Source organism: Lutra lutra, chromosome 5 (assembly GCF_902655055.1).
Source record: "Lutra lutra chromosome 5, mLutLut1.2, whole genome shotgun sequence".
NCBI classification, from domain to species: domain Eukaryota; kingdom Metazoa; phylum Chordata; class Mammalia; order Carnivora; family Mustelidae; genus Lutra; species Lutra lutra.
The window spans coordinates 17,632,026-17,659,478 of record NC_062282.1 but is presented as its reverse complement, the minus strand read 5'-3'; the positions used below and the strand labels follow the sequence as shown (position 1 = coordinate 17,659,478).

The following is a 27,453-nucleotide window of genomic DNA, read 5'->3' as shown; positions in this document are numbered from 1 at the left end:
TAGTATTTTAACTCATTTATGATAAACAGTGATCTTTTCCCCTTATTCCTTGTTTTTCTTTTAAAGATTTTATTTATTTTTATTTTGAAGATTTTATTTCTTTTTTTGGCAGGCAGAGATCACAAGTAGGCAGAGAGGCAGGCAGAGAGAGAGGAGGAAGCAGGTTCACTGCTGAGCAGAGAGCCCAATGTGGGGCTCAATCCCAGGACCCTGGGATTATGACCTGAGCCGAAGGCAGAGGCTTTAACCCACTGAGCCACCCAGGCACCCCTTATTCCTTGTTTTTGAAATTTGGGCTTTACTTTTTGTTTTCTTAATCAAAACTATACTTGAAAATACTACTAATAAGGAAATTCTAACTCAGACTGACTCAGAAAGCTCAGGGAGCTCACTGACATACATCAAGGGATGGAGAAAGAACTTTTGAAAGCACAGGGGATAAAAACAAAATGATTTCTTGATTAGATTATGTGAGCCAAAAACTATTAATAAGCTGGTTATTAAATATAAACAACATGCATCAATAATAATTAGAATTTAAATGATTTGACTACAAAGAACACAGCAATTAGTCATGTAAGATTTTGTTTTTTTAAAATTCACTAAATTTAGGGATGCCTGTGTATGTCAGTCCATTAAGCATCTGCCTTCAGCTTAGGTCATGATCTCAGAATCTTGGATCTAGTCCCACATTAGGCTCCTTGCTCAGGAGGGAGCCTGCATCTCCCTCTGCCTGCTGCTCCCCCTGCTTCTGCATGCTCTCTCACTCTCTTTCTCTGTTGAATAAATAAATAAAATATTTAAATAAAAAAAAATAAAATAAGGGGCGCCTGGATGGCTCAGTGGGTTAAAGCCTCCGCCTACAGCTCAGGTCATGATCCCAGGGTCCTGGGATAGAGCCCTACATTGGGCTCTCTGCTCAGCAGGGAGCCTGCTTCCTTCTCTCTCTCTCTGCCTGCCTCTCTGCCTACTTGTGATCTCTGTCTGTCAACAAATAAATAAAATCTTTTAAAAAATAAAATAAAATAAAATTTACTAAATTTATATTTGAAACTTTCCCCTAAGTATTCAGTGATAACTAGTTTCTACATGGTGAAAATGTTAAAATAATGCTCATGCTAAGTCGTGATTAAACAAATTTTATCATCGCTGTCCCAAATACAGATTAGATGAGTCAGATGAAAAAGGGTCATTAGTTCCTCAACAAAATTTTCTGAATTATATGCATAAATGAAAAAAATCTATATGACTCCAACAAATTGCATTTTCTTGTTAAAAATTCATTGCTTAAGTATGGTAGTTCTTGAACAGAAATGTTACTGCTTCCCAAATTGGCTTGTCCCTCTGCCCCTCCCCAACTCATGCTCTCCCTCTCTCTCTCAAATAAACAAACAAAATCTAAGCACAAATGAACAACACACACAAAACTCTCTTCTTTATATGGCCTCAGGACTTGTACTTTATATACCATACAAAATAGAAAGTGGAAACTGATTTTTATGTTGGCAGAAATTAAATAGGCTAAGTAATTCACATAAATTCCTAAACTAATCTGTAATATTAATTTGTTGTCTATTTTTTCAATAGCTAAATAAATTTTAGTTGTTTTCTAATACACAATATATACTCGAGTTTAAGAGCATGAACTTGGAAATAGAACCCCATCTTGTTACCTCCAACTTGTGATTTTTGGAAGAGTCACATCCCCCTTCTGTTCCTCAGAGATCCACATGCAATAATAGGGATAATAATAGTGTCTATAACAGAGTTACTGTGAACCTTAAAAGAGTTAATCTATGTAACATATTTTAGTATAGGTACACTGTAAGCATTATAAAATATTAAGCATATACTTTTAAAATTTTGTTGTTATTTTCGATAATTTCCAGTTTCTTCTTAGGAAAGTGAACCAAGTTTAACCAAATCATTGAATTTTAACTACATATTATGCTATAGGAGTAATTGATACCAAAAATAGATACAGAGCTAGATAACCTCCAAGAAGTGCACTTGGTAATGAATAGTGTAATTTACCAAAGATGAGCTAACATTTTATAAAACACCACCACTTATTTAATACAACAAACCTATGAATTTGGGACTCTAATACTCTGTGCTTTATAGGGAGAAACCAAGTTAAAGGTAGATTAAATAACTTGTGAAAACAGCCAACATTTTCTACCAAATAAGATAATTCCCTGTGGCCAATATTAATTTTTAAATCATAGGTACTTTCTGCATCCATCTCCCAAGATTACCAATACACCTTCTATAAGCACATCCCCTATTCCAGAATGTACCATTCATCCTTACTTTGTGTTATCTTTGTGTGTCCTGGTACACGATGATGGGTTTCGCAGCGTCATATGTGAATATGTACACATTTATTATAATACTGTTTATAGTGCTTATTGTTTTCTAATCAATTTTAGCACAGCAGGATAGTGGAGAGTTGGCAGAATCAGTCATGTGTTGAGATTTTGTATGCTTCTTCCAAAGAATCCAGATAGAGTTCTCAAAGAATACTACTATTATGACTCTTCAGCAGCACTGCAGATGAAGGTTTAACACCTAAACCAAACCATATAGAAGGCCTGGTGGCATATACATGGTATTTGGATTTCCATAGTCCTGGGTTTGAATCTTAATTTCTAATTCCCCTAAATGTGTGACTCTACACAAGGTCCTTCAACAATTTGGAGCAGTTTATCCATCTGTAAAATTTCATATGGTAAAATTTTATACCAAAAAAGGTAAACTGTGCATGCTATGCCTTACTAATTTAATTGTTTTGAGTCTTCTTCAGCAAATGACAGGGAGACAGGTAATATATCAAGGGCTCGGGCTAAAACTTGTGATGGGACTTGGTAGTTTTTCAAAACAACACTTTTTTTTAATATAGGAAAAAAATCTTGTTTATTCTTTCCTTATCACCAGCAAGTCACTTTAGCGTGTATCCTAGCTTTCCATAATCTATGTCTTCTACTTCCTTAAGTCTGTTTTTTAAATCTTTATTTATAAAAAGCCCTCTCTCCTTAATTTTCCTTGTAATTTATCAACCTTGTCAGGAAGAATCATTTTGAAAGAACTTTTTAAATATGTAGAAGATCCTACCCAATGAAGTTTTAATTATATGGACACAACATAGAAAACATGTTTGATCCAGTGAAAATTATCACTATTGGTGAAAGTTGGTTCTGTGAACTAACTCTGGTATGATGACTACATGCTTGATAAAATACTAGCTAGGCAGTTGTCCTTAACTTCGGTGGTGTGTGAATTTCAGGGATAAACACTAGTATGATGCACTGCTAGTTCTCCAACAGCAAAACATTGATACCATACTCACCCATCCTTTTATCATTTATATTTTGCACATGGCAGAGCTTCCCGTAAAGGAAGTGTCATTTAGATTTATAATGGCTGATTTTAAAAAGTAATAATAAGGGATGCCTGGGTGGTTGGTTAAGCTTCTGACTCTGATTTTGGCTCAGGTCATGATCTCAGGGTCTGGGATGCAGCCCTGCATTGGGCTCTGTGCTCAGCAGGGAGTCTGCTTGTCTCTCTCCCTCTGTGCTCCCTATTCCACCTCAACAGACACTCTCTCCGAAATAAATCTTTTTTTTTTAATTAAAGAAAAACAATCTAACACTATTTAGTATAAGAACAATAACTGACCTGATTTTGTAATTGTTTGTTCTCTTTTTCTCTTTTCAACAGGTAACCCATTATTAAGCAGTAAAGTCAACATATTGATTAATGTCTTAGATGTCAATGAATTTCCTCCAGAAATATCTGTGCCATATGAGACAGCTGTGTGTGAAAATGCCAAACCAGGACAGGTATCTTATCAATATTGTTAACTAATAACATAAAAAGACCTACTATATGCATATGTTTCAGGGTATAAGACCACACATAAATGCATGCACACACACACACACACACACACACACACACACACACACATGTCAATATCGATATCAACATTGATATTGATAATGATCGAGGGATAGGTAGATTTTTTCCCCTAGTTCATATGTTTTCATAAAAATAAAAAACCACAGGGGATATTAAACTTATAATTAGGGGTGCATTTATGGATGTAGAAGTAACATCCCAAGGGATAAAGTGATGATGGCCTAGTGAATATTCTTCATATAACTAAAAAGTCTAAGATTACAAATCTGCTCTATTTTCACTCCTTTACTGTGGAATTTCTATGGAATCTGTGACCATAAACCTAGTAAGCAAACAACTTTAGAGTGTATTCTTCTAGAGTGTTTCTTGCTTTGCTCACATGCTTTATGAAGGGGTATCTCAGAAAAGCTCTGTAGCCCATTAAAAATATAAGGCTTCTTTCTCTAGTGGCTTTGAGTAGAACATCTGGGTTATTCAAAATCTCTGAATTACATTTTCCTTATTAAGTCAGTATTGCTCTTGTTCTAATGGAAGATGTCATGAGGGATGACCACATGGTTATAAAAGTTACTGTCAGAATTCTAGATTTAATGTGATTGTTGGTGTTGGTGTTGGGAAGCCATTATTTTTTCCTAGACTATTATAGATGGATGAATAAAATAACATAATATGTTATAATGTGATATGATGATATGATATAATGAATGAATCAATCATGACAAAATAATGACAGTACGTCATGAAATAAGAATATGATTAATCCGGGGCGCCTGGGTGGCTCAGTGGGTTAAGCCGCTGCCTTCGACTCAGGTCATGATCTCGGAGTCCTGGGATCAAGCCCCGCATCGGGCTCTCTGCTCTCTCGGGGAGCCTGCTTCCTCCTCTCTCTCTGCCTGCTTCTCTGCCTGCTTGTGATCTCTCTGTCAAATTAAAAAAAAAAAAAAAAAAGAATATGATTAATCCAATACTATGCACCTAAGTTTCAAAGGAAAAATATATCAGTATGCTTGGTTCATTTTGTATTTTAACCACCTTTAAATAGCATAACTATTCATTTAAGTAAATTTAAAGTTTTAATTACTACTGAAAAAATCTTGATATTTGAAACAGTATCTTTATTGAAAAAGGTTATTCTTTCATCTTCAGTATTTGTTTCAATTTGAATGTTTTATACTAGAAAATCTGTTTATATGTAGAAAATCTGTTCCATAACCCTAATCCTGTGAAGTCAAGTAGCTATATAGTTATTAAATTAAAATTAAATAAAATTAAAAATCAGTATTCTCCTTATTACTAGCCACATTTCATTTGCTGAATGGCTGTATGTAATAAGTGGCTACCATTTTTTGTCCATTATAGATATAAAATATTTCCATCAGTACAGAAACTTCTAGTGGACTGTGCTTCTCTAGTCCTTTCTCTGATAATTTGGGGAAAGTATTAGCTTTATTACAACATGACTTATTTATAGAAAAATTTGCATCCTTAATTTTGGATAGACACAGAAATACATTAAAATGAAGTATTAACCCTTTATCACCTTAAATGCACCCACAATTTACATGGGATAAGGCCAGTGCCCACTTCAGTATCTAAAAGAGTAGATGCTACATCAATGTTTAAACAAATAATAAACCAGTTTGGTTATTTGAGAAGTTAAAAGAGGTTTTCTGAAATTCCATAACTTAGCAATTTCTCACTTTCCAGATCCTTCCACCCTCACCCCCAAAACCCAATCCTCTATTTTATTAGATAGTTAGGGATATTAATTATTTTATATTGATCAGACTCTTGTAATGCACCAAATGAAAGTCCTTTGGAAATAGAACTCCATTTGATGCTTCCCTGCTTGTCTGGTAAATTGAAGAGTTTAAAAAGTTGGGAAAAGTAGAAATGACCCAAGATAACTTGGTTTTCTTAGATCTGGACAAAGTGGTAAGCAATCTGTATGGGGTCCTTGGAGGCTCTTTTTCTAATAAATGCCTATTGGGTTTTCTACTGGGCCACATTTGTTCCTTGAGTTTTCGGGGAGTATGGTATGTGAGAATTTTCTGCTTTTAACCCAAGGCATTTTAGCCTTTGTCTAGGAACTATGCATAGGAACTCTCTATCTCTTCTGGCCTATAATTGGATATATATGTATGTATGCACGTGTTATCTATCAAGAGACAAAAGAGAAAAGAGAGAAAGATGATGCTATCTAAATCAACAATAATATATATATATATATAGTGAATTACTGAAGTAGGAGAGTTCTTTTTTTCCTTAGGGCAATGACTCCTAAGTGTCAATTCCAGATAAGTGCCTGTTTATGCCAAAACTTTCTTCTCTGTCTGCTGTTTGAAAGGACAATTGCTTCATTCTAAAGTTATGTTCTTGATATTTTTTGATGTTAAATAACTTTAATTTAGTAATGATTATGCTGCCTATAGTAGTTAAAGGCAAAACAGAATACCTAGTAAACCAATCCCCTAATAATTTACAGAAAATTAATGGATGGGATATAATGATCTGACTGAACATATGAGTTTAGGTGAAGTTACATAAGTTGAAGTTTTATAGAACTGTGACTGATTCCCACTGCATCAGGGAACTGAAATTCTCATTAGAAAACCGATTTGTCAAATTAGAAATTACTAATATGGCACCAGGCCCTCAAAGGCACTGAATATATGCTTGTGTGTGAGTGTGTGTACGCACTCAACTCTATGGGGAGGTAGAACATAGTAAGAAGATTGAGTTTTAGCCAAGGAATGAAAACAAAAGGTCGTAAATAAATTACATATTAAAAAAAAATCATGTACTTAATGGTTTCAATCTAAGAACACATGATGTATGCTTTTGCCCACTGTGACCAAGACACAGTACCTGAAATGTAAGGTCTTCCTTTGGTAAATTCAAATTTCGTCTAAGGGAGTAACCACCTGAGCAGTACTCTACTCTCACTCTCTTCTACACACATTTTCTGAAATTCTTTCTGACACAAAGCCATTGGATATATTAATAAATGCAACCTCAAAGGTATTATAATTTGCTTATCTATGTAGTGAATTATCAATTTCACAGTTTGGCTCTCAGAAGTTATTTTTAATCTCCAAATTCTTAAGGGCATTTTCTTGAAGTATCAGAATTTTAACTACTAAACACAGAACCTATGGAAGCGATTTAAGAAAAAATTTGAAACCGGGCTGCTAGTGCTTACTTCTTAAAAAAACTTTATGAAAATACACTTAGTATTCTTGCTCACTGGGGAAAAACAAACATAAGGATAAAAACAGATTTACATCCTTTGTATTTCTCTTTCTCATCATTTTATTTATTTATGAAAATAAAATGCATTCTCACAAACAAAACTACACTAAAATTTTGCTATCTCAAGGGCTTTTAAATAATCAGAGATTTTCTTTCCAGTAAGCATTTTCATATTTAGGTTAGAAAGCATGTATTTTATTTAGTTTAAAATGCAAGCAAGTGCATTTTAATTTTATTTTGCTTATTAGTGAGAATTTTCAATGGTGTTTTTTAGTTATGCAGATATTGATTTGGAATTGCCCCACACTCTATAATTATACTTATGCCATTATGAACTGTAAATGTTTAGATATTTGTTCATAAAAATTATTTGTAAATAATTAGCCCACTGATATGAATCCTAAAAATGTCATTTCTATCTCCTTGCATGCATCATTGGGTAAACTTATTAACCTGGTGTATGTAAAGTTCCCTTTGAAACTCATGACTGAATTCAGGTTTCATCTCAACTTTGTTTCAGATAATTCAGATAGTCAGCGCTGCAGACCGAGATCTTTCTCCTGCTGGGCAACGATTCTCCTTTAGATTATCACCTGAAGCTGCCATCAAACCAAATTTTACAGTCCGTGACTTCAGAAGTAAGTTTACCACCTAAAAAAAACTTACCTCTTATAATGTAATTTTGTAAAAGGACACAAAGATAGAAATCAATGTTTTTTCTAAAAGCACTCAAGTTCATAAAATATGAAAATCCATATATAAGAAATATACAATTCTATAGCTAGCAGTAAATTAAATATTTAATCTGTATAGATGGTATCTAATGAGGCAAATTGCTTCCATTTATAATGTAGACAGTCCCTTAGTGAGTCAAGCAAAACCAGCCAATCTGGGAAATTGAATGCTTTCTATGTTTTAAATATATCATTTGTTCCACCTGCACATTACTTGCACAAACAAATGGATAACTTCTTGGTAACTGGTTTATTTGAATGACACAGGGTACAACACAGGTTAAGAATGCAGGCTTGTAATGAGAAGGACAAAGGTTTTCTTTCCCAGTCCATTATGTCCTCAGTGGCAGATTCTCAGTATAGTAAGCTATACTGAATAATTTTAAACTCATACATGTACTGAATCAACGGCATAGTATTTATATTAAATAAAATAATGCATGCAAATCCTTTAACACAATACCCAAGGTGATTTTAGTTACCATCTCTACCATGATATCTGCATTTCCGTATCTGCCACCAATGCTGCTACCATCACCACCACTGCAATTGCTACTAATACTATCAGATCTACTGGTAGACTCATAAAAATGCAATGGACACAGGATTACAAATATTAAAGCTAACTGCTGGTCAATTGTTCTTACATTATTAGTTCTGTAACTGTGGATATTTTATCCCTTCTAAATTTCCATAGTTATGAGATTGGGATTAGAAACATCTGAGTTCAGAGTATTGGATAGTAAAAAGCTAATTTCTTACTAAATTCTATCCTTAGAGAACAAATGAGCCAATTGTGATGACATGATGATGATGATGATGATGATGATGTTGGTGATGGGATGGACAGAAGTCAAAGGATGGCTGAGAAAATTTACTTTTCTGCAAATATTTAGAGGAAAGAAATCAGACATTTTGTCACAGAAGGGAATTCAGAAGAATCTGCTTCATCCAACAGTGTAATGTGAGGAATGTGTATAAAGGCAACAGGGTCCCAAATATGAGAAGCCTTCTAAATAGAGAGACCACATATTTTGTTACAAAAACTAGAACACTATAGAGAATAGAAGTGGACAATATTAGTAATTTTAATTAGAACAGCTCACCTAAAATAGGGCTGTCCAAGACAAATCAGACCCTGTGCTCATTCTAACTACCTGCCATTTGAAAGGATTATAACTTAAATCCAATGACTTCAAAAGTCTTTGTAAGATTTACGAGAGCATAGGGGCACCTGGGTAGCTCAGTGGATTAAGCCGCTGCCTTCCACTCAGGTCATGATCTCAGGGTCCTGAGATAGAGCCCCCCATGCATCCTGGCTCTCTGCTCAGCAGGGAGCCTGCTTCCTTCTCTCTCTCTGCCTGACTCTCTGCCTGCTTTGTGATCTCCCTTTCTCTGTCAAATAAATAAAATCTAAAAAAAAAAAAAAAGATTTATGAGAGCATAATATGTTCAGATTTGCATTAGGGAATCATTTTGGTTGTAGTATGGAAAATATAATAGGAGGATTTAGGATTATTTCTGAAGCTATTGCAGGAGTTGGTGAGAGGATATTAAATTAGGGTAATGGCTAATGGAGATATGTGGATAGAGATAGAATTCACAGGGCTTGATGCTAGATTGCCTACAGTCCGTATGTAAATACTACGGAGAAGAAGACTAATCATTCTTCCAGATCCCTGGCTTGGGCAACAAAGTAGATGGTCACATCATTCAGGAACATAGAATGACTATTTACCTCACTGTATCTTTGTTGGAAAATAATCTTTGCTGGAAAATATATATCTGATTAATCATGATAACATGAATCAGATCATTTTGCCTCATAGCATAGTGTTTTCTCACAGCTTGAATATTGTTTGCTATTCATATGTCATTTACTATATACCTTCTTTTTTTTTTTTAAAGATTTTATTTATTTATTTGACAGAGAGAGATCACAAGTAGATGGAGAGGCAGGTAGAGAGAGAGAGAGGGAAGCAGGCTTTTTGCTGAGCAGAGAGCCCGATGTGGGACTCGATCCCAGGACCCTGAGATCATGACCTGAGCCGAAGGCAGCGGCTTAACCCACTGAGCCACCCAGGCGCCCCTATATACCTTCTTTTATCTAAAGTTATATTTTAAGTATAAGTGTAAGTTTTTAAAAATAATAGAAACATTTTTTAACCTCACATATTTATCTTTAAAAAAAAAATTCCCCTTGGAGCTAGAACATTTAAGTTCTCACTTAGCAAATTTCACTTCTATAATACAGTGGTATCAACTATAGTCACTGTGTTATACATTAGACCATCAGGCCTTATTCATCTTATAATCAAGAGTTTGTATCTTTTTATCAATCTTTCCCCATTTTCTCCACCCCGGGCCCCTGACAACCACATTTCTACTGTCTGCTTTTAGGAATTCCTTTTTTATTTTTTTTTAATCTTTTTTTAGATTCCACATGTAAATGTTACCATGTACAGCATTTCTTTTTCTTTTTCTGGCTTACATCACTTGGCATAATGCCCTCCAAGTTAATTCATGTCGTCACAAATGGCAATATTTCCTTCTTTCTTATAACCAAATAATACTCCATTGTGTGAATATATATATTTATAGTTTATATGATATGTATTAACTTTACCTCTTTCTTCAGTAGAAACTATATTAGAAGTGGACATGACGTTTACTATCTTTTTTTCCCCACCATGACCAGCACAATGAATTTTGTACGGTCATATCTCAATAATAATAATAGATTGCAAAATACAGTAATCCCCCCCCTTCTCTGTTAGGGGATAATGGTCTAAGACACCTAGTGGATGCCTAAAACCAAACCACAGATAATACTGTACCATATATATGTATGTGTGTATATATATATATGTATATATATATATATATATATATATATCTTTTACTATAGACACATACCTATGATAAAGTTTAATTTATAAATTAGGCACAGTAAGTAACTAACAGCAATAACAATAAAATAGAACAGTTGTACAAATATGCTCTAATAAAAGTTACGTAAATAGGACCTCTCTCTTTCTTAAACTACTTCATATTGTACTCACCCTTCTTCTTGTGATAATGTAAGATGATAAAATGCTTACATGAGTAGATGAAATGACCTTTGGACTGTACATCAGGAAGTGGATCAGCTGCTTCCAGGCCAAGGTTGACTGAGATCAGAGAAAGTAAAAACATGGATGGGGGGCGGGGCTACTGTAAACTTTAACAAAAGGGTAGGATGTCCTTTGTTAAAATACATTCAGGAACATTGAATCCATGGTTCCTCAAGTGCATATATATCAGTTTCTCTAACTCCTATTTTTATTAATAATTTTCACCCAGATTTCAAACTTCAGTCCTGACTGTTCCTTTTCCTCAGACTCAAGTACTCAAATCAGTTGCTGAAGATTTCAATGTTAATTCAACGAGTCCCCATTTCTTTATTCCTACTGTCATCAAAAGGACCAGGTATTACTAAGTCTCACTGGGAATATTATCATTGACAATTGGCATCTTGATGTTGTGTTTTCCAATTTAAAAAATTTCCTCTATATAATAACAAAGTCATCTTCCCATGTAAAATGATCTTTTTTTTTTTAAGATTTTATTTATTTATTTGACTGACAGAGATCACAAGTAGGCAGAGAGGGAGGCAGAAGAGAGAGGAGGAAGCAGGCTCCCTGCTGAGCAGAGAGCCCGATACGGGACTCGATCTCAGGACTCTAGGTTCATGACCTGAGCCAAAGGCAAAGGCTTTAACCCACTGAGCCACCCAGGTGCCCCAAACCAGTCTTATCAAGTAAAATTTTCTCAATGAAATGAGTCTAGAGAAGCTGCTTAATTTTTAATTGTTGAATCTAGAATATACAAAGAGACAAATGGAATATTATTGAGATAGTAACATTTTTCTGACTTACCTGTATTTTAATGAGTAATATATATTTCTAAAATTAGTTTCAATGATTCCAAAGTCGATATTATGTATGGCTCTAATAAAGTAAATATTAACGTGTTTTTATAATAACAAAATATTTCAAGGAGTTACTTTAATAGACACAAAAAATGAAATGGTGTTATGAATAAAACCAAATTCCCACTTCTATATGTAGAAATAAAAGAAGTAAAGAACAAATGCATGTAAAATAATACTTTTAATAGCAGTATTAATTTCATTTATATAAAAGCTAATATATTTATTGCCTTGAATCATTCTAAGTAAATATTACTATTGTTGATTTTGTCAGAACTAAAATGAATTAATTTTCTTTATACTAAAATACTGATTATTGTAATTTATTATGTTTAAAGTTTTAATGAATTTTTTTAAAGATTTCATTTATTTATTTGACATAGAGAGAGAGAGAGATCACAAGTAGTCAGAGAGGCAGGCGGGCGGGTGGGGGGGAGCAGGCTCCCTGCTGAGCAGAGAGCCTGATGTGGGGCTCGATCCCAGGACCCTGAGATCATGACCTGAGCCGAAGGCTGAGGCTTAACTCACTGAGCCACCCAGGCACTCCTGAATCTTGATGTTTCTAACACACTTTATTTTATTTTCCATTTTCCATGTACAGAGTGAAAGATGTATACACACACACACACACTCACATGCATATATACATATACATGCACAAAAGTGAAAGATATGCATATGTACATCTATGCAGATTTTTTTTTACCATATAATCATAGATACAGATCTGGGAAAAATAAAAAAATCAAATGCTAAATTGATATTTGTTGTATTTTAAAGAACAGGTTCTTAGGTGTGATATTTTGCAGACTCATGCTTTGTAATCTCTACTCTTTCATCATGTAAGCAAACACCCACAGATACGCTTTTTTCTCAATGAGATTTTGATGTTAAAAAAAATGGGTCAACACCCATGCACACAAGTGGGTTAACACAGCATACCTCTAGTCTCATAAACAGTTTTATATTCTTTCTGAATTGAAAATTTAATTCTTACACCAGACAAGATTAATGTTTCTTCTTTTCTTAAGGGTTATTTTGATTGCATTTGATTCCATTTGGCAGCTTTCATAACAATAAAAGAAAGAATTAAAATACGGATGCCTTTTTGCTAAAGCAAGAAGAGATTCCTACTGTTTAACCTATACCAAATAGAAGATCTGAAGCGAAGCTTTTAGTAACCCTCTTACCACAAATGTCATGTTTTGTAGACAACACAGCTGGAATTGAAACCCGAAGAAATGGATACAGCCGCAGACAGCAGGAACTGTATTTCCTCCCTGTTGTAATAGAAGACAGCAGCTATCCTGTGCAGAGCAGTACAAACACAATGACTATTCGAGTTTGTAGGTGTGACTCTGATGGGACCATCCTGTCTTGTAATGTGGAAGCAATTTTTCTACCTGTGGGACTCAGCACTGGGGCTTTGATTGCAATCCTACTGTGCATTGTTATACTCTTAGGTTGGTTTCAATATTAATCACATATTCTCTCTCTCTCTCTCCATCTCTCCCCATCTCCTCTTGCCTGTCTCTTCACAATTTACCGTGTAAATCAGGTTTTCTTCGTGAAGATGTCACATCTGGATAGAAGGAAAATGATCTCTATTGAATATTTTTATTAATGCTAATTTTCTAAAATCTAAATATCAGAACACAAAACTATGGTCAAACCCTTGGGGATTTTCAACTAATAACAGCTGGTGGCCCTTGCCACAGTGAAATTTTCTGTAACAATCATCCCATGTACGGCAGTAGGTTTTTTAAAGTGTGTTTTTTTTTAATTCATTGTACATTCCAGTAATTGTTGCTACCTAATAAGATATTATATAATCTTCAAAAATATACTACATGAATAGAGCTCTCAAATGCCAGTTCAATAAAAGAAGAAAAGGAAAGAACAGGAAAGGAGTGAGAGAAAGTGAAAACACCCCCAAGTTTGCTTTTTTTTTTTTTCCTCTGTTTAAACTGCCAAAAGCAGGGGCACCTGGGTGGCTCGGTGGGTTAAAGCCTCTGCCTTCGGCTCAGGTCATGATCCCAGGGTCCTGGGATCGAGCCCCGCATCGGGCTCTCTGCTCAGCAGGGAACCTGCTTCCTCCCCTCTTTCTCTCTGCTTGCCTCTCTGCCTACTTGGGATCTCTGTCTGTCAAATAAATAAAATCATTTAAAAAAAAAAACTGCCAAAAGCAGTTCTTATCCCACTTTTCTCACATCTCCTCACATCAAAATTCTAACCATTCCCACTAGAACACCACACACTGAAATATCTAGAAGCATTGCAAAGGAAAAAGGACTGAGGTAATGGATTCTGTAACATCTCTGTAAGAATTAATATAAATCTACTTTAGGGGTTTCCCTCTTCCTTCAATTCTGTTCAGCTGGTTCCCTTCACTTATTAATTCACTGGCAGAGTCACAAAACCAGAGAGAGCTTCTCTGTTTTGCCATTCCTTTCTTTAAATTTAAATGGAACAGAGGTACAATTGGGCATCGTGGAATCCACTTATACATGCTTCACAAATGTAGGTACACACCTCTATCTTAAGATTAAAAAAACAAAAGCCAAAAAACTAGGATGTAAAGCTGGAGTAAGGCATTACATCATAGTTTATGAAGAACATTCTCCAAGTGAGAAGCTCATGTTAGTTTGCAGATTGAAGTTCTAGTCCAATTTGCTTGGTATCGACATTAATTCCACACAAGTGACTCTCGTATACAGAAGAAAAGTTTCCTTTCTGTCCTTATAATTCATAAGAAGTTAGTGCTGGTATCTGTTTGTGCTGATGATATGAGCCTTAGAAGGGAGGATTCAGAATAACATTCGTATATCTGAAATCGAACACCAGCAAGCAGGTGTTTAACCTCAAATCAAATGTTACGTTTTAATGCTTCTCTCCTGTCTGGGAGCCACCTGAGTCCCAGAGTATTTCCACATCCACCTAGCATGACTTGGCATGTTCTGGAGGCTCACCTTTGGCCTCTCTGGCCCTCTTACAGTGTAGTGAGTGATCTTGCTCAGGTCAGCCTCAGTGTCCACAGTGCACCTCACACTTCCAGGGGGAGCTGGCCAGGATACAGCTGGGAATGGTGGCTCTATGAGTCCTGCCATGGGGTGTACTTAAAAATCCAACTATTCTTGGACTTCCTTAACCAATCTCAGACTCCTTCAGATCTTTCCACTTATCCTTAGCCATTTTCATATCTTTCTTGGGATGAGGGGAAGCAAGAGTGCCTTGTGGTGTCTAGGAATCTGGTAGGGGCCCCCGAGTAGGGCCCTTCTCCGTCGCAGCACTCCAAAGCCATTTTATATGCAGGGCATCTCTGTGACGCTTGTAGATTCTCACCCACTCTCTGTGTGAACAATCAACTTTTTAGTTTTTGGATTTCCCTAAGTGCTGGGAGGAGTTAAGAGGTCTAAACACCTCTTTAAGACCTGTTGTCCAGGACCTCTACCTAGATATCCTCCCTCTTTCCAGTTGGTCAAACTTTAGTTTTGGAGGAAGAGGGAATAAATGAGCTTTCACCATCACTCAATCTTCTCTAATACCCAATTTTAGGATAAGAGTCTTCTAAACCCTGCTATAGTACATCAGACACACTTTGGCTTCCAACCTATTACCACCTCTGTGAAGGAGAGGGGCTTTTAGGATGAGCAAAGTTGAGCACTGATTTCATCATTTGAATCTATGCCCATCCACTTCTAGAGGCAATAAACTTCCCCCCGTTGTTTTTTTTTTTAAGATTTTATTTATTTATTTGAGATAGAGCAAGAGAACATGAAAGCATTCACACTTGAGGTAGAGGGAGGAGCAAAGGGAGAAGGAAAAGCGGACTCCTTGCTCTGCAGGCACTCTGACATGGGTCTCAATCCCAGGACCCCTAGATCATGCCCTGAACTGAGGGCAGACACTTAACTAACTGAGCCACCAAGATGCCTGGAAACAAACGCTTCATGATTTATAAAATGAAGACCCTTATACTCTACACTCTTCTTTCCTGCCTTCTTTTCTTCCCCTTTTAAAATTTATTGCTTTTAATAGTTATTGTCTCATGAAGATTTGTGTTTCTCTTAGAAATAGAAGTAATTGTTGCAACTGGGAAATCTAGCTATGAATAATATGTGTTATTATTTTTATTATATATTAAGTATATTAAGTTTTATTATACCACCACTATACAGCTCTCTGTATGCTTACAACAACTATTCCTTTAAAAAAAATTGTGACACACACTTTTTAACTGATACTAAAATTTTTAGATATAACATAAATTAAATATAAGACTGTAATTGCTTGGTTTTGTGAATAATTTGGCTAAGATTTGTTAGCTACAATTTCAAAATGAATTTGAGTAAACATAGATATGGTCCTTTTTGTGTAATATGTTTACTTTGAAAATAACATGTTGGCCAGCCCTGATCGATTTTATGGAGATATGAACTACACATTCTCAACTTGGAATTTTTGTCTTCTAGCCATAGTTGTGCTGTACGTAGCTTTGCGAAGGCAGAAGAAGAAAGACACTTTAATGACCTCTAAAGAAGACATCAGAGACAACGTTATCCATTACGATGACGAAGGAGGTGGAGAGGAGGACACCCAGGCTTTCGACATTGGTGCTCTGAGAAATCCAAAAGTGATTGAAGATAACAAAATTCGCAGGGATATAAAACCAGACTCTCTCTGTTTACCTCGTCAGAGGCCACCGGTGGAAGATAACACAGACATACGGGATTTCATTAATCAAAGGCTACAGGAGAATGATGTGGACCCAACCGCCCCACCATACGATTCATTGGCAACATATGCGTATGAAGGAAATGGCTCAGTAGCAGACTCCCTTAGCTCTATAGACTCTCTCACCACAGAAGCGGACCAAGACTACGACTATCTGACGGACTGGGGACCCCGTTTTAAAGTCTTGGCAGACATGTTTGGTGAAGAAGAGAGTTATAACCCCGATAAAGTCACTTAGGGCAAAAGTGAAGGACAAAACACAACCAAAAGGAGACATTTAAGAAAAAGAAACATAAGTAGAAATCACACACACACATACACGTAGGTGTACACATGTGCACAGAAACACACACACACACACACACACACACCAGGCTTTATAGGACACAATCCTTTGTTATCGGGTTTCTAGCAAGTTGCTATATTTATCATATTGTCAGTTTTGTTTTTTTTTCTTCCAACACAAGATAAATCCTATTATGTGTACTTGCTTGGTTTTGTTTAGTTATTTTGAAAACACACTGAGACAAGCTCAGGCCTATTAAATACGATTTACTGACATGACAACTTAGAACGAAGATAGCTATGTGGCATCACGGTGGAAGAGTGTTAGATTTTTCTTAATTCCACTAAAGTGCCTATTGAAACTCTTATCATTTAAAATTGTGTACAATACACTCTGCTGTGATGGCATTGCAGGATTCAGAGATACAGAGGACAGAAAACAGAGACACTATCTTTATGTCAAGGAGCAATAGCGGCATGCTGACTTCTAATTCCTCTTGAGGAAAAGAGAAGAATACTTTCCGAACTCCATCTTCTTATATTCAGAGTTTCTTTTTTTCTTTTTTAAACTGTATGCCAAAACACATTTGTTTTTCCTACCCTTTCAGAAAATTGAAATAAATGCGAAACTATCAAATTCATTATGTAAGTCCTGAATTTAAGAGCAATGTTTGAACTTAACATTAGTTCATATTAAAGGTGTTCAGTAAAATGTTCCTTTTTTTTCCAAAAAAAAAAAAAAAAAAAACAATTAAAAAAAGGAAGTTAAAAAAAATCCCTCTTGATAAAGAGAGGCCTCAGGGCTGAAACTCCACATTAAAATAAATATTGGTTCTGTCTTCATACTGTGCTGGTGTGTGGAAAGTTGGTTTTAACAAATCACCAGATTATGAAAGTCTTCAGTCACAGATAACATTTTTAAGTTGTGTCTCCATGAAATTTTTTTAAGGAAAAAAGTGCCATTAATTTAAACATGGGAAGAGAAATTCATTATATAGCTTCTCAGAGTTTCTTATAAACTAGTCATTTTTTTTGTCAGCAAAGACAATTAAAATACATATACAGGATGGATTTATAGCATGTCTAAAAATATTTATTATATATTACCAAACAAATGAAAAATCAGGGATTTCAGAAAAATCAAACCAGTGACTAATTCCTAAAATAAATGCAAATGCAAAATCAGGCAGTTGATTTACTTATTGAATTAACATGGACTTCAACTTTGTAAACATTATTATTATACCAGATCTCACAGTTAATTCTTTATGCAATCATCTACAATAATTCCACTATAAAGGATTCTATACAATTCCTGTGCTCTTAAAGAAATTTTACTTTTTAATTTGATGCAGATTTCTGAGAATTGTTAGATTTTATAAGCCTACAAGTAAACTACACTCGTATACTTTACTCTCCAGTGAACTGTACAGTATCTAGAAATGCACTTAACAAAACAGATAATTATGAAGTGATAATATATTTTCTTAATAATATAATTATACATGTGACTACTGAACTATTAAGACTATCTACGGGAAAAAAATAAAGGTTGCTTATAAGATCCATCCTGAAAATGTGGTCAATACCTAGCTGTATTTATGAAATATTTATGAATATATATATCTGCAAAATTATAAAAGAATTCACACATGGGAAAAATGGGTAGAAATATAGATAGTATAGGCAAGTTATAGTCAGTCCTATTTATTCTTAAGTCTTACTTCAAACATATATAAGTGATAATTATATGGTGGTAATTTGGCTGTTTGCGTTTGCAGTTCACATCCCTGTTTTGGTGTCACATAGTTACACACTTTCCTTGTTTTCCCTACCAGAAACAATGACTGACCTTCTTCCTCTCTGCTCCCAGATTTTACCTGTGTCTCATCTCTGGGAACTTCGTTAGAATATTCATGTACTGTAATAATTCACAGCATGATATGCTTTGGGAAATATTTATGTATTTTTAAAAAGCTGGCAAAGTCGTATGAAGGCAACATCTGGGTTTGTCCTAGCCACACAATTTACTATGCAGTGATGCATGACCCCTTGAAGAAGGTTAATATGCAAGATCATTTCCAGCTGACAGCAGGATTCTTGTCAGGAGCGGCTGCATTCTGTATGTTGCTCTAAGTGTTCTGGAGGCAGTCATAGATTTAGGAAGCAATGATGGCACAAAGAAAGCTTGGGAAGGGCAGGTCATTTCAAACCCCATGACTGAGATGCTAAGCAAAAAGGTAAAATTAGTCTTGATTTTGCCAAACTAATTAGTTTTTGTTCTGTACGTCTATCTCTTATTTCTGCTACACTATTGCAATAGTTTGTTAGGGCTGCCGTGACAAAGTACCACAGACTGGGTGGCTTAAACAACAGAATTGTATTTCTTTGTGGCTCTGGAAGCTGGAAGTCCAAGATCAAGATGTCAGAAGAATCGGTTTCTTCTAAGGTCCTCTCTCTTTGGCTTGTAAATTTTCTTTCTCCTTGGCTTGGCTATTTTCTGTGTCTTCATATGGTCTTCCCTCTGTGCTAATTCCTCTTCTTTTAAGGGCACCAGTCATACTGAACCCCCTCACATGAGCTCTTTTTAACTTAATTAACTCTTGAATACCCTATTCTTTAAACACAGGCATATTATGAGGTACTGGTGATTAGAACTTCAAAATATCAGTTTTAGGGGGACATAATTCAGCCCCTAAAAGCCACACAGATGTTAACAGCAAATTAAATATATATATGTATGTGTACACACACATATATACACATTTGTTGTAAATTATACACACACACACATATATATATAATTTACAACAAATGAGGAAAGAAATTTGAAAAGAAATAACATCAAATGGAAATAATTTCAGATACAGTAGGAAATCAGAGGAATGATATGGTGAAAAGAGGTGTCTCGGTGCTCAAAAATTGGAATTATTATGGGTTATCTTTTAGAGCATTCAATACTTGTATAATCTTTTTTAATCTTTTAAATTTTTAAGTTATTTTTAATCTTTCTTTTAATTTTTAATAAACAATTCCTGGCCTTCATTCAGGAATTAAACAATACTTTGAAAAGGATTAGAATTTACATGGAGAATTTTGGCCATTAATAACAATCATATAAAACTTCTGAATTACATTATAGATTTACCTTTACAGAAATATATATGCACATACTATATGTAACATATGTATTATATATATATATATATTATATATATATATAATGCAATCTTTGTGCCCAAAAAAGTATTAGATCAACATATAAGAGTGAAACAGTGTAATACACTAAAAGTAATTTAAATTTCTTTTGTAGCATATTCTATCACTAACTGGAAATGTGCTATGGGGTAAGCACCTTTGCCTCTATGTTCTATTCTCTTTGGTAAAATTAGTTTGTTGCCCTTGGTATTATCTAAGTTTCTTCTGTAATATCTTTTTTTTTTCTTCTGTAATATCTTGATGCTTAAGTTCTAGCTACAATTACAGGAGTCTATTAAATTATTTGCATACTAACTACATAAAATTATGCAAAACAGGGATTTTTAAGATATAATTAACAAAAAATCTTTGAAATATGGATTTAACTAATTATGCATTGGCTCACCATGTACCACATATGGAGAGCTGGGAAAATATTTCCTAAGTTATAATTGTCAAAATTCTTCAGCAAAACAATGAAAGAATGCTTAAAAGAGAAAGATCCTTAGCCAAAGAGGAAAAACACGTGATGGGAAGAAAATATTAGAAGGACGTGTCTCTTGTTCCTTGTCTTTAAGAGGAGGATATTTTAGAAATCCTTGGCAAAGTTTTAGTAACTAATGTACTAAAATGGGTATTTTTAAAAGCAGGTATAAAAATGCGGGGATATTTGAAGCGGGCCCCCAAGTATGACTAGGTATGAAAAGAGTTGCTGAGATGTCAGTAACAAGATCAGTCTGTTTCCCAAGAAAAAAAGGAGTGGGAAGGTGACAATTTTACAACCCCATTTTGAAAACTTCTCTTGCCTCCTCCTCTAATTCATAGTTTAGCTAGCTATGCAATTCTCATTTGGATTAAAAAAAATATTTTGGAGGTGTTTTCTATCATATTCTGGCATCCAACCTAGGGATGAATGTATCACTCCTTCCTTTTATGTGATATGAATTTTTTTTTTCATGATGATATTCAGATTTTTTTTTTCTTATCCTTTGTGTTATGCAATTTCACACTAATGTATCAATGAGTCTTTTGTCATTCTCAGGACTAGACACCCAGGGTGTCTTTTCAATATAGAGCCTGAGATCCTTCAGTTCTGGGAGATTTTTTGTATTTATCCTCTGATGGGTTCCCACCCAATGTTCTCCTGTTCACTCTGGGATTTTTAATAGTTGGCTGGATGTCCTAGGGTTAAGAATTAAGTGCATTATCTTTTAACTCTCACTCTCTTATATTTTTATCCCATTGTCATGATTACCTTTTCATCTTTGTCTTCTAGTTCTTTTTTTTTTTTTTCCTTCCAGTTCTGTTGATAAACTTTCTAGTGATATTTTTTTCTGATTTCAGGAGCTTGGCGGTATAGTGTTGTTCTGTTCTGTCACTTTTCCTGTTATTCCGCTCTTGTTTTTGGATAGTTTGTTTCTTTATTTCCTCTGATACTGTTAATTTTAGCTCCTCTTAAAAATTTTTGTAACTTTTTTCCCCTCTGAAAAGTGTATATCAAATAGATGAGGTAAGAGAGAGACATTCATTTCAGCTTATTCTATTTTGATTCATGTCTCATTCTAGTTCTTTGCCATATTTGATATGTCCAAGTCTTAACATATGATAAGACAGGTTCTTTACTGTACTGCAACACTGGGTCTCTAATCTGCAATTTTATACCTAATTTCATTAATCACTATTCCTTTAGCCTTCCAATAGTTTGCTCAAAATGCTGGTCTGCTAATAGGCAATATGCCATTCTCTCTTTTGTTGAGGGGATGCACATACACAAACACACACACAAACAAATACATATGCATATATGTATAATTTATAAATATTTTTCTATAGTTAAAGAATATTTGTATCTCTATAGAGAAATGATATACATATTATTTATAAATATATATATTCCCTTATCATTAAGTTATGTAATTATTATAACTTTGTCTCAGCATGAAAGGATATCACCTATGTAAATGTAATCAATCATAATGACCCAAAACTTTGAAAAGAAACTGTTACTTTTCTCATATCCATTATTATAAAGCAGATGAATTTAGTTTATACATGTACACATACACACAAACATATATATGTAATTAGATGGTTGATAATTCCAATTTGCAGTAAGTTTTGGACTGCCATTAAATTCCTTTACTCAAGTCCCTTATTTTTCTTAGTGTAATGGATTTTCATAACCGTCAGACTCACAAAATTTCTCAATAGATCTTAAACTTTCATAGGAGTTTACTTTTATTTTTTAATAGCACTTTAAAGAAATAGAAGGTAGGAGTGTCCAAACAACTTAGCAAATCCAAGAAATAGTAACCTAATGGGTGTCAAGTTCTTCAATTGTGAAGTTTAAGTAAATCTAATCATTCTTTTATTCTGGGGTTCTTTCCACTGTTTTTCCAACTCCTACACTGTTACATGTGATATTTCATTGATGAATGTAATTAACACAAACTTTTGGGTATTCTAGGCCATATTATGTATCATTGTACTTCCTTATTACAAAGAAGAAAGAACCTGAATGTTATTGATTCTCCTATCAATATCTTACTCAAAAAACAGGGTTTTAAGACACAATGGTATCCAACAATACAGTAAAAATATAATACAATTGAAAATATTGATCTTACTGAGAAGCAAGTAATTTAAAGCTATATCACTGTACACCTCTTTATAAGCAACCACGTGCCTATGTATGGCCTTAACTTTCTTAAACTTTTTAAACCAATTATGTCTTTTTTTCCCTTCTTTTCACCCTTGTATACCTTAGCCCTTGTTATCACCTAAATTTCTAATTTCCAAACGCAATTCACTTATGCCTTCCATAATCCACTGTCCAGTAAATATGGTATTTGCCATTATTGAAAATTCCAATAAGTTGTCACCGAAAATTATTTGAGAATTAGTCTTCCCTTTCCCTTCTTCAGCTGTGTCAACGCTTTTAAAAATGTGATAACAATGACAGAAAATGCTGCTAATTACTGAACATATACTCTACTAAATATATGTGACAAACATTTAATGCTCAGAGTAACTTGGTGAGTTATTATTATCTTTATTTTACATGAGTGTAAGCTAAGCTTAGACATGAAAAGTAACTTGACTGTTTAGACAATTAACACGTGGTGGAACCAAGACCTTAACATCATTATCATTTTCACACTTCAGTCCTTTACCAAGGGTATATGGTACACTTCTTTACCCCCCCACCTCCCCCACTTATAACTGACCATTTAACAACATGAATTCTGTTTTTTATTTCTACCATGCTCTTTTGAAGAATTGGTAACTTCATAATTGTAAAAACACCAGTGATACTTGTTTTCACCTTTCCGGGATATCTGTAGAGTTAACCACTCCTTCATATCTCAACTTCAAATTTCTGTTTCCACCTCTCAGTTCACCCATTTTTTCTTTAATCTTTTAATTCTTTTTTTTTTTAATTTTTTTTAAAGATTTTTTTATTTATTTATTTGACAGAGAGAGATCACAAGTAGACGGAGAGTCAGGCACAGAGAGAGAGAGAGGGAAGCAGGCTTCTTGCTGAGCAGAGAGCCCGATGTGGGACTCGATCCCAGGACCCTGAGCCGAAGGCAGCGGCTTAACCCACTGAGCCACCCAAGCGCCCTAATCTTTTAATTCTTAATATACCACTCACACAGTTGATATAAATAATCCCAGATAGTTCTCCCATCTGTTTTCATGTGTTTTTTTCCCAAGTCTTCTTCATATCATTGACACTGGGAAAGCTTATTACAGTAGTGATTCTCATCTTTGTATAAATAGTATTCAAATAATCCTTAAATCTGTATTTATACATTTCCTCTTTTAACAAGGTAAAATAGTTTTACTTGCATATATTTGTTACTTTCTGAACACATACACCTGGTCTATGCATTGACTTCAAATTCATCAGATCCCAATCTAAATCTTCCTCTTTCAGAGTTTAGTATATCTGTTGTTATAACACTATGTATATAACATGTTACATATAATTATATTACATTAATAATCATTTTATATATTACATAAATTACATATATAAAATTATTTGTTGCATTGTATTGATCTATTTCCTCTGGGTTATTCATGATCCTCATTTCTAATTCTGTTAAACTCTTCTTGATAGACTCTTTCATTACATCACTATTTTACTACCAAAATAACCTTTTTAAAAAATAAACTTTTAAAATCATTAATGCAGTACAGAAAGTTCCCATGTACTTCACACCCAGCCGTACTAATAACATCTTATATTACTTTAATACCTTTGTCATAATTAGTGACAATATCTATGCCTTTTCATTAAAGCCCATGCTTTAAGATATTTAAATTTTTACCTAGTGTACTTTTCCACTCCAAGATCCCATACTTGATAGCACATTACACGTAGCTATCAGATTTCTTCAGGTTTTTCATGGCTATTATAGTTTCTCAGACATTAGTTTTTTTTTGTTTTGTTTTGTTTTGTTTTGTTTTGTTTTTAAGAATTACTGATCAGGTATTTTGTGGAATATCCCTCAATTGGTACTCATCTGATTTTTTCCCTCAAGTTTGGCCTGACTATATGGATTTTTGAGAGGAAGACCACAGAAGTAAAGTGCCACTGTCATCACATTATATTAAAGGAACACACTATTAAAATCATTTAGTCATGTTAATGTAATCTTAATTATCTGTCTGAGGTGTTTTGTCAATGTTTTCATTATACATTACTCATTTTTCCCAAATCCCATATCATACTCCTTGGAAGTAGGTCATTCTGTGCAACCCACAATTAAGAGAATATCCAGTTATGCTCCATATTTTGAGGGCAAATTATCAACATAAAATATTTGGAATTTTTCTGCATAGGAGATTTGCCTATCCTTCATTTACTTATTTGACTAGGAATGCATAGCTGTATCTGATATTTTGGTTCATAATCCCATACCTCTTTATTTATGGAACAATTTCAGTCACTGCCTGTGCCATTATATATCCTCATTACAGCTTAGTTTTTGTATATCTTGAGCACTTTCTTAGTTTTTGCCACTACAGGCTTCAAGCTCATCATGCATATTTCTAGCCCTAGATCTAGAATCTGTCTCTTCTCTGAAAACCTTGCTTTCTTTTGTTGGAAAATTATATTACAGATAAAGATCTGGATGTTAAATTGCTCCTTGCTACTGAGGTCTTTGTGTTTCTAGGACCTCTCAGATGACAGAACAACATACATGTATGTAGCAACCAGTGTGTGTGTGTAGGTAGATAAGTAGGTAGGTAGATAGATACCTCTATATCTAATTGTCTGTACATTTATTGAGCTAAAACAGTTCATTTCATATATATATACCATAATATATAATAATTATATATTACATATAATCATTATATATAGCCCCCTCTCTCTCACTTATATGTAACTTCTTATTCCAGCACTGAAAAACCTTCTTTCCAACATTTGCTATTTATTTACTTAATTGTTCAATTCCAATACGTATGTAGAGCATGTCAGAATTGATAACCCATATTATCACACAAAACATTATCAGGGTTCTTTTATCTTTAGTCTTGCAGATCCTACTCATTTCCAAAATGACTTGGGTACCATCCTTTTCACCTCTATCCCCTTCAGTAAGGTTCTTCTATCCATTTGTTAAGATTATTTTGTCACAGTCTTCATTTAATCTTTGGATCCCCTAACCTTCTAAAACTTATTTTTTAAATTTTGATACATTAATGTTTACATTTTCATTGTGAAGTTCAATAGATTTTGACAAATACATGGCATTTTGTATTCACCATTATAGTGCCATATAAAACAGTTTCACAAATTAAAAAAGAAAAAAAAAAATTCCCTCTGTTTCAAAATGCTTAACAACTCCCTCCCTGACTCCTGGAAACCACTGTTATACATACTGTCTTTATAGCTTTGCCTTTTCCAGACTATCATCACATAAATGTAATCATACAGTGTTTAGCCTTTTCACACTGAGTTTTCCACTTAGTAATATGAAATTAAGGCACATCCATGTCTTTGTGTGGTATATAAAAATAGCTTTTCATTTCTGAATATCATTCCATTGTATGGTTGTACCAAAGTTTATCTATTACCTATTGAGGGACATTTTTGTTGCCTCAACTTTTTTGCAATTATGAATAAAGCTGCTATAAATGCTTGTGTACAGGTGTTTCTATGAACATAAATTTTCAAATCACTTGGGTAAAAAGGAGCTCAGTTGTTGGGCTGCACGGTAAAACTGTTTTCCTTTGAAAGAAACTGCCAGAGTGTTTTCCAAAGAGGCATTTTGCATTTCCCCCAGCAACAAATGAGAGCTTCTTAGCTATTCATTCTTACCAACACTGGCATTAGTTTAGATTTTAGCAATTCAATGCAGTGGCACCTCATTTTTTTCTTTTAATTCACATTTCCTAATGATAGAGTATGTTTAGCAACTGTGTATCTTTATATGTCATGCCAACTGTATGTCTTTTTTGTTAGGGTGTTTATTCAGGTTTTTTTTTTTTTTTTTTGGTCCAAATTTTTCATTGTTTTTATTTTCCTATCCTTTGGTCTTAAGAGATAGTTGTGTATTTTCAATACAAATCCTTTATGAGATATACACTTTGCAAATATTTTCTCCCAGTCTGTGGCTTGCTTTTTAGTTTTCTCAACATGTATTTTAAAGAGCAGACACTTTTAATTTTAATAAAGTCTAAGTAATTAATTTTTTGTTTCATGTGTCATGCTTTTGTCATTGTATTTCAATGTCCTCACCAAACCCTATGTTTTCTTTAAAAAGTTTCATTATTCTAATTTTAGGTCTATATCCATTTTGAGTTAATTTTCATAAATGCAATATTGTGTGTTAAATGTATTTTATTTTTTAGCATATGGTCTTTCAGTTGTTCCAGCACTCCTTGTTAAAAAGCCTATCTATTCTCTTCTGAATTGTCTTTACGCCTTCGTCTAAGTTGGAGGGTTATATTCATGTGGGTATGTTTATGGACTCTTCATTCAGACCCATTGATCTCTTTGTACACTTTTTTGCAAAATTAAGCTGATTTGATGACTAACCCTAAGTCTTGAAATCTGGGAGTGTGAGTATTCCAACTTTGTTCTTCAGTGTTGACTGTTTTTTGAAGGTTTTTTCCTTTCTATATGAACTTTAGATCCAATTTGTTTATATCTACAAGGCAGCTTGCTGGAATTTTTTTTTTTTTAAATCTTTTTTTTTAATTTATTTTCAGCATAACAGTATTCATTGTTTTTGTACCACACCCAGTGCTCCATGCAATCTGTGCCCTCTCTAATACCCACCACCTGGTTCCCCCAGCCTCCCGCCCCCCCACCTCTTCAAACTGTTCAGTTTGTTTTTC

The 27,453-nt window shown here is 34.3% G+C and overlaps 1 protein-coding gene across 1 annotated transcript in view; it reads left to right on the top strand.

The window, feature by feature from the left end:
* The window catches only part of CDH12 (cadherin 12), a 1,009,850-nt gene extending 992,057 nt beyond the window's left edge, over positions 1-17,793 (top strand). Inside the window, exons 10-13 of the mRNA XM_047731370.1 lie at positions 3,721-3,842; positions 7,694-7,811; positions 13,089-13,340; positions 16,350-17,793. Of these exons, the coding sequence (XP_047587326.1) occupies positions 3,721-3,842; positions 7,694-7,811; positions 13,089-13,340; positions 16,350-16,849 (992 nt within the window). The 3' untranslated portion in view covers positions 16,850-17,793. The remainder of the gene's footprint in view (positions 1-3,720; positions 3,843-7,693; positions 7,812-13,088; positions 13,341-16,349) is intronic.
* The last annotated feature ends 9,660 nt before the right edge of the window (positions 17,794-27,453 follow it).